Source organism: Humulus lupulus, chromosome 5 (assembly GCF_963169125.1).
Source record: "Humulus lupulus chromosome 5, drHumLupu1.1, whole genome shotgun sequence".
Lineage (NCBI taxonomy): Eukaryota > Viridiplantae > Streptophyta > Magnoliopsida > Rosales > Cannabaceae > Humulus > Humulus lupulus.
The window spans coordinates 240,756,118-240,764,231 of record NC_084797.1 but is presented as its reverse complement, the minus strand read 5'-3'; the positions used below and the strand labels follow the sequence as shown (position 1 = coordinate 240,764,231).

At 35.6% G+C, this 8,114-nt stretch overlaps 1 protein-coding gene across 1 annotated transcript; it reads left to right on the top strand.

Annotated features, from left to right (window-relative positions):
* The first annotated feature begins 4,757 nt into the window (after positions 1–4,757).
* On the top strand, positions 4,758–7,681 carry LOC133778548 (V-type proton ATPase subunit E-like). Its single transcript, XM_062218509.1, has 6 exons — positions 4,758–5,009; positions 5,186–5,286; positions 6,100–6,256; positions 6,435–6,631; positions 6,841–6,940; positions 7,394–7,681. Exons 1-6 carry the CDS (start codon positions 4,908–4,910, stop codon positions 7,427–7,429), a joined length of 693 nt encoding a protein of 230 aa, XP_062074493.1. The 5' UTR covers positions 4,758–4,907; the 3' UTR covers positions 7,430–7,681.
* The last annotated feature ends 433 nt before the right edge of the window (positions 7,682–8,114 follow it).

The window sequence follows — 8,114 nt, the reverse complement described above, 5'->3', positions numbered from 1 at the left end:
GAGCAATGATATCTCCCCACCAAAATATTGTTAGTATTATTTAATCAATTAATTAATAATTATTATAAAATATGATAAACTAACTTTCAATTAAATTTCATTTTATATGAATAACTCTAATAATTTATTGTGTTGATAAAATTTCTAAAAATATATTTTATGTATTTAATAATATATAAATACAATAAAATTATAGGGAACGACAACACATTCTTTTTTTTGCAATATCGATGCATACTTTTCTATTTTCGGCACCTGGATAGATATAATGCCAGATTTTTTTATATGATGGTGTAAATTATAGGTAATTAGAATATCCTGTAAATTTTCAAGAAATTCTTAATAATTTACGAAGTCGAAAACAGAGTTCAAACTGTCAAATTTTACACGTGTACACAAAAAAACAAGCACGCGTGCAACAGATAGTTTAGACTCTGTTTCGGTACCATAATTTATTCAGAATTTCTTGAAAATTTATAAGATGTTCTAGATACCTATAATGTACACCATCATATAAAAAATTTGCGATTATAACTATTCAGGTGCCGAAATAGTAAAAAAATGCATTGATATTGCAAAAAAAGAAAATGCGTTATAATCATTCCCTAAAATTATATATATAAAAAATATAAAAATTAAATAAATAAACTAATTATTATATATATTGGGACGAAATATGCTAATACCATACCCACACCATAACTGTATATGCGGGTGATTATTCATCACCTTGGTCATTTTTCTCCACCCCATTCGGATCGAAGAACCTTGGGTATCTGTAACCATGGGTTATATTGTCATCCTTATAGGTGAAGTTCTCGCGTTGTTTCTCTGTTTATGATTCTCCTATCTCAGTATTTTTTATCGAGTGGTTCTGATGACATATCTATGGGTTGTTTTCGTATGGGGCCGCAAAGTGAAGGCATCTCTATTGTGTGCAACTGGGTTGCTTCCCGTCTTGGAGGAGGGTCAGTGGTTTCTGGGTGACATGGATTTGTTATGTACGTTGTTGGATTGTGTCTATTAATGAAAATTAACCATTATTTTTTTAATAAGAAAAACTTAGGATATTTACTTTTATATTATTTTCATACATGTATATGTATATCATTGAGGTGAATACATTTTATGTTTCAAATAATTAACTCATTTATTTATTTTTATTAAAATAATAAATGATTTATATCAGTAAAGGTCCCTAATTTTTCTAAAAAGTATCACTTAGATCCCTAATTTTTATTTAGTATCACTTAGGTTTCCAAATTTACTAAATGTATATCACATATGTTTTTTTAGTTGGAAAATAATTTACTGAATGCGCAACAAAAATCGATTTATGGCCGAGTTAATTACAAAAAATTAACTAGATTATAAATTATTTTCCACTGGGCCATAAATCGTTTTCTACCACGCATTTTGTAAGCTATTTTCCAACTAAAAAAGCTTATGTGATACATATTTAACAAGTTTGAGTACCTAAGTGATACTTTCACAAAAAATAGAAACTTCTATTAATATGAATTCAAAAATAAAATAAAATATTATCTACATCCCATCTTATCATACCCTCCAAACAAGGCCACAAAAATAACAAAAATGTAATGCCCCGAAATTCCTAATAAGGTTAGGACCTTGATTAGGAGGCCAGGAGGGCTATAATTGATTTATTATGTTATTGAATGATAATATGCATGTGTTAGGTGTATTAAATATGCATGTAAACTCATTTGTGATTAATTGGGTGATTTCCATATTTTGGCCATTTTGGCATATATGTGAAATGTGTGTAGTGCTTTATTATTGTTTGGTTATGCCAATGTTACCCAGCACAAGACGATCCTAGGAGGTAAGCTAGTGGGAAAGTCACAACGGGATTTATGCTTGACTCGGAGTGAGTCAATGGGTATTTAGTGCATTACCGGGTTATTGGGTAATGAGAATTAATATTTGGTGATAAATTAGGAGTTAGTAAGATCAGGGGGAAATTCTAGAAGTTTTGACTATAATATCCCCGGGGGTGTTTTCGGGACCCCGAGCACTAGGTTTTATTGGAAGCTACTTAAACCTGAAGTAACATTTTAAGAAATAAAAAGAACGTTCTGTACGTTCTCTCTCCCTCAAAGTTCCATTTTCGTCTCCCGATCGCATTTTCGAAGGTAACTTGAGTTATAGGACTCGGATTCAAGCAAGGATCGAGGCATAGCAATCCTAGGGAAGATTAGAAGCTTATTAACTGGAGGATTTAGTTGAAAACAACTCAATCAGAGGTAATTCAAGTTTTAAGTTTTTAAAAGTTTTAAGCTTTAATTGGATTTTGTGAATTGTTGAGTTTTTGGTTCGTTTGAGCCTCAGGTTTTAATGGTTTTGGACCATTGGGAAGTTTGGGAACTTTGATTTTTGGATTTGGAGGTGTTTAGGCATGTTTTTGGGAGGTTTTAAAAGGTTAAAAACGAAGAAAAATGGCTGCCCCAAAGTTGGGCCGCGGCCCTGTTCTTGGGCGCTGCGGCCCTGGTTCGAAGAAGCTGGTGGGGGCTTGTTGGCCTTGCTGGGCGCCGCGGCCCTGTGTGTGGGGCGTCGCAGCCCTTGCCCCTTGGGATGGCTGGGGGCCGCGGCTCGGGCAGGTTTTTCAGCCCGTTTGCGTGTTTTGACCCCGGGAACATGGTTTTAAGCCTTGGGATTATTCCTACTACCCGGATTAGTGAGGATTGATGTCTTGAAGGCTAAGTTTTGGTTCCGGGATTGGTTTTAGAACTTGAACTCATTGGATCACCATTTGTGGTTGTGACTAGGTTATCACTAGAGGCTTGGAATCAGGATCGTTCTTGTGGCTCGTTTGTTGGTAACCTGTGCTTGAACCGAAGGTAAGAAAACTGCACCTCATGTGTGACATGCATGATTATTTTTTATGCATGTTGGATGTTTAAATGTAAACATTGATAACATATTGAATGCTTAGCAATCTTGCTCATTTGCATATGGTTATTATTGAGGCATGCTGAATGATTAAGTGTGATGCATGTGATGCACGAGAAACATGTGATTAGGGCATGCCATGAATATTGATTGTGAGATTGATCAGAGCTTGAGTGTCTGTGTTTGTGCATGATCATAATTGTGCTAGCAACTGTTAAGTAAGCATGTTGAATGCCCTACGTTTGAATATACGACATATGATATATGTTTGGTAGCATTGCTTACTTGTGCATGGTACTGACTCATTAGTCAGAATTGGCAAAGGTATCAGTATCAACTGTGAAGCTGTGACTCATTAGTCAGGTTCAGCAGTGTTACTGGGCACTGGTCACACAGTGCTGACTCATAAGTCAGGACGGCCTTAGTGTGTTCAACGCAAGCTAATAAAGATTAGATCTAATCGACATTCTGCATTAGATGACTCAACAAGAGCATTAATGCCGGACCGACCTCAAGTTCGATGAAAACTAAAAGCGCTTGTGTGACTTACCCATCAGTCACTCATCTGTTAAAGCTAGTGACTACCCATCAGTCACTCATTTGATTAGAGCCATTGCAGGAAAGCCCAAGTAACGGGTTCGCTACACGGCTATGGGCACTGAGCCCTGTAGTGACTTGCTTGCCAGTCACTCAGTATGGTTAACAAAACCTCAAAGTGATATTCACTCATCTGTTCAAAGCTATAAGCTCTGTATGATCATTTTGATCATCATATGCATGGCTTTGGGTGCTGAGCTCCGTAGTGACTTGCTTGTTGATTATTTAGTATGGTTTGTCAGAACCTCAAGTGTCGAAACACTCATCTGATTAGGATTGACTTGATAGTCATTCAATCAGAAGGGCATGATTTCTTATCCTGGATACCCCAGCATTGTTTGAATTCATTTGCATGCTTGAATAAAACTATGTTTGCTAGGCATGCCATATATGATTTGATATCATGATATGACTGTTCATGAGCATATGAGTTTTCTTGCTGGGCTTCGGCTCACGGGTGCTATGTGGTGCAGGTAAAGGCAAAAGAAAGCTGGACCACCCTTGGGTTGGAGAGCTTAGGTGACGATGTGTACATATGCAGCTGCTCGACCGCCACGGCCGAGGTTCTGTAAGGAGAGGAACTAGGGCTAAACCCTTGCCACTTAGATCGACTGATTGTAAATATTTTATTGTAATAGACCTTTAAATTATATTTTTGGGATCCTAATGTATATAGTAAACGTTCTAGTGAAACGTTATATCTTAACCGAAATTTTTAATCCTTAAACCGCTAATCATACTTAGTTACACGTTTATGGTCAAATGACTCGATTAGCGAGTTTAGCACTATTTGCAATGTGCACCGTAACAGTCCCTGGAGTTGGAGCGTTACAAAAAACCTTCCATTTTTTTTGTTAAATTATACAAATTACATTAAAATTTTGAAAATTACAAAAAATCCCTTTATATTTTATTTTATTTTATAAGTAAATATACAATTAATTTAAATATAGTAAAATAAAAAAAGCAAATGATATATCTTTTAAATTTTATTTATTTTTTCTATTCTGTTAAATATATTTTTATGTCAGATTTTGGTAGTCTTTTACCCTTTGTGAAACTATATGAAACTTATTTTGTGTATTTAGTTAGAAATAAAATTTGATGGAATTTATGTGTAATTTTTAAAGATTGAGGATGATTGTCTCAATTAGCCAAAACTTGAAGAATATTTGTGCTATTTTTCTATAATAATATATAATAATGTTTATTTTACAACAAAAAAAAAAAAAAAATCGTGATCTGATACGTAGTGGAAGGAAGAGCATTTATAAGGTAAACCCCTGTAATTTTCTGTCCCAATAATCGTGGTCGAGGAAGTTTCGCTCTCAGTCTCATACACCCCTTTGCTCTCTTTCTCTCCGATATTTTCCGATTCAAATCCACCGTCGGCCAAGATGAACGACGCAGATGTCTCCAAGCAGATCCAGCAGATGGTCAGGTTCATTCGCCAGGAGGCGGAGGAGAAGGCCAACGAGATCTCAGTCTCCGCTGAAGAGGTACTCTTCGCCAATAGCCGGGGGCTTATCTTTCAAATTTTCAATCTCTTTTCGTATTTGCAGGGGTTTATTTTTTTTGAATTGATTTGTTTGATTTCTTTATATGTATAGATGTATATATTGCGAGTTTGTATGGCGTTCTTGATGTTGATTTTTCGTGTGTTTTTTTGTATCAGGAATTCAACATTGAGAAATTGCAGTTAGTTGAGGCTGAGAAGAAGAAGATCAGACAAGAGTATGAGCGGAAGGAGAAGCAAGTCGATGTTCGGAAGAAGATGTAAGATTTTACTTGAATTTCTTTGTGGTTGAAGTGGTTCGAAATTAAATGCAAGAATCAGGTTTGAGATTAGTGTAAAAAAGTTGAAAATTGAAAGATCTGATAGGTTCATACTTGAATCGGAGGGTATAACCTTGTCGAATTTTTTCGAATTATAATAGGATTCCCTTGTAGATTTTGAATAGTGATGTCTGTTACTTATCAGTGAAATTCAGATTCCGAAAGAGTAAGCTGCAAATTTTGGATACTTCTTGGGAAATGGAAACAATGAGTTTGAAAACAGTGTAGTGACGTTAAGTGTAAGGAATACACTGATATATTATTGCAGCGAGTGGGAGAAAAAGTTTAATTTGTTTTCGGGAACTGTATTCATTCTTGTTTGCTGTGTTATATATTTGTTGAGTTGATGCACAAGTAAACAAATGATCAATCTCCGGCAGTGTTCAATTTGTGTGGTGGAGATAGATTAAATCGGGCTAGTCTCGATAAGCAACATAGATGAAGGCGTGTAGGTGCACTGAGAATTTGCCATTTCTCACTTAAGGATGGAACTTTTTTTTCTTCTTGAGAGGATCCACGAACTGAATGTCTTTTTTTTTTGTTTCAATTTTTTGTCATTTCTTCTCCCTATGAATCAAACCCTTTCTTGCCATAATGACTTAATTTCTTTTAGTTTCAATGATAGAATGCAAGTTGGAATCTGGGTGTAGAAATATAAGAAGGCGGGTCCTCTTTTTGCTTTATCTTGCTTTATTGTAGAAGTTGTGTAGATGTGGAGAAATAATAAACTTTTCTTTTATTGGTCTGCTGCAGTGAGTACTCCATGCAACTCAATGCTTCTCGAATCAAGGTCCTTCAAGCTCAAGATGATGTTGTTAATTCCATGAAGGATGTAGCCTCTAAGGAGCTTCTGAATGTCAGCCGAGATCACCATGTCTATGGAAAGCTTCTGAAAGGTCTTATTGTTCAGGTCAGTAAAGCTATCTTTTCAGATGACATCACTTTCTTTGCAGATACATTTTTTTTTTCCTATCATTTGTATCTAGTTGCCTTGAAATAAATTTTATGAACAACCGGTAAGGACTGTGGGAATTTGGGAGTATCTGCAGCCTTGCCTAGTACTGAAACGTTTTAAGTTTCTTTTGCAGAGTTTGCTCAGGTTAAAGGAGCCTGCTGTGTTGTTGCGTTGTCGTGAAGCTGATCTTAGTCTGGTTGAGTCAGTAATAGAATCAGCTGCACAGGAGTATGCAGAGAAAGATAATGTTAGTCCACCAGAGATTATAGTTGACCATGATGTCTATCTTCCGCCTGCTCCTACTCATAATCAATCCCATGGCCTTTCCTGGTATCCGTCCTTTTCTGTAGCCTAAACTAGATTCTTAAATTCTCGTATATGAAATCAGCTGGTGTTTTCTTTAGCTATGTGGTAGCCATCATACGAGTACAAGATTCAAGTTGTCTTGCTATTTATTGTCTATCTTTTCGATCAGTTTTTTTTCATGAGATTTCTTTTAGAATTACAGCTGCTAATTGTTATTCTTTTGGTTTGTGCAGTTCTGGAGGCGTGGTGTTGGCTTCTCGAGATGGGAAGATTGTGTTTGAGAACTCCCTTGATGCAAGATTGGATGTTGTATTCCGTAAAAAGCTTCCAGAGGTAGTTTTATGTACAACGAAACATATTATAACATATGTTTGCCTTCCTGTCTTAGTAAAAGGTGCAAAAGAATAGAAAATAGATAATTGAACACAATATTCATTGATGTACAGCAGTTCTCGAAAATCAATAGTAGAAACAAAAAGAAAATAGTAGGAAAAACTAACAAAACTATCTTAGGAAAGTGATTGATGTCCTGTTCGTTAACTTTTAATTTCTCTTGCTTCCAAGTATGGGACACCGTGGGTGAACTTTCATGCTTAGATGTGATATATCATGTATTCATGCGTAGTAACAAGTGTGAACTCAAGTTTCATGGTTGAAATGATATATCACGCATTCTAGTGTGATTATTTAGTAATTAACAATTGTGAACTCCGAGTGAGACGTTTGTCGTAATAAAAATCAAGCCAAGTTAAGTTTCTTGTACTGTTTTTTTTTTCTTTATTGCAGATCCGCAAGCTGCTCTTTGCTCAGATTGCTGCATAATGGGATGGAGTTTGTTTGCATGCTGATCGAAGAATATTTAAGATCTAAAACTTGGTCATGGACCGACCATGCGGTGTATTTTTTTATTTTAATTGCCTGCCTGTGGTATTCCGATTTTATTGACTCCGAATAACTTATTTGCCAATTAGCGCTGTATTTTGGTTTGGCTCTCTCTCATAATATCGTCTGCTGCGTTATACTCATTCTTAGAACTGATGATATAAATAAAATTTGCCAGCTTGAGAAGTAGCATTTTGTTGTGACATAATTACCAGCTGCTGAATATTGCATTTGAAGTTTATTTCAGAGTGACCAAGAACTAGAATAACTTATGATGTTTGCTTAAATCACCATTCAATAACCTTAGACTCTTAGAATGACCTTTGTCATTCAGTTGACCGGGTTTGTGAGCCTGATTTTTGCGGGCATTATATTCATTTGTATTATTATTATGTGATAAATATGAGTTAGAGACTTGAATACAGAGCAATACAGGTAACGAAAAACAAACATTTGCATAGAGTGGAAAGTTATGGGCCTGGTGAGAGTTGTCCACTAGCACGAACGACATGTTGTCTGATGGTTTGTACTTAATTTTCTTAGCTCTCTAAGCCTCTCTAATAATTGCCTGTCCTCCTCTTCTTCTTCTTCTTATTCATTTACTGTTTTAAATTTTACATAAGTG

Coding starts and splice junctions, on each gene's coding strand:
- LOC133778548 (XM_062218509.1), top strand. CDS start 4,908: ATGAACGACGCAGATGTCTCCAAGCAGATCCAGCAGATGGTCAGGTTC. Junction 5,010..5,185: donor TCTCAGTCTCCGCTGAAGAG/GTACTCTTCGCC, acceptor TTTTTGTATCAG/GAATTCAACATTGAGAAATT. Junction 6,941..7,393: donor TCCGTAAAAAGCTTCCAGAG/GTAGTTTTATGT, acceptor TCTTTATTGCAG/ATCCGCAAGCTGCTCTTTGC.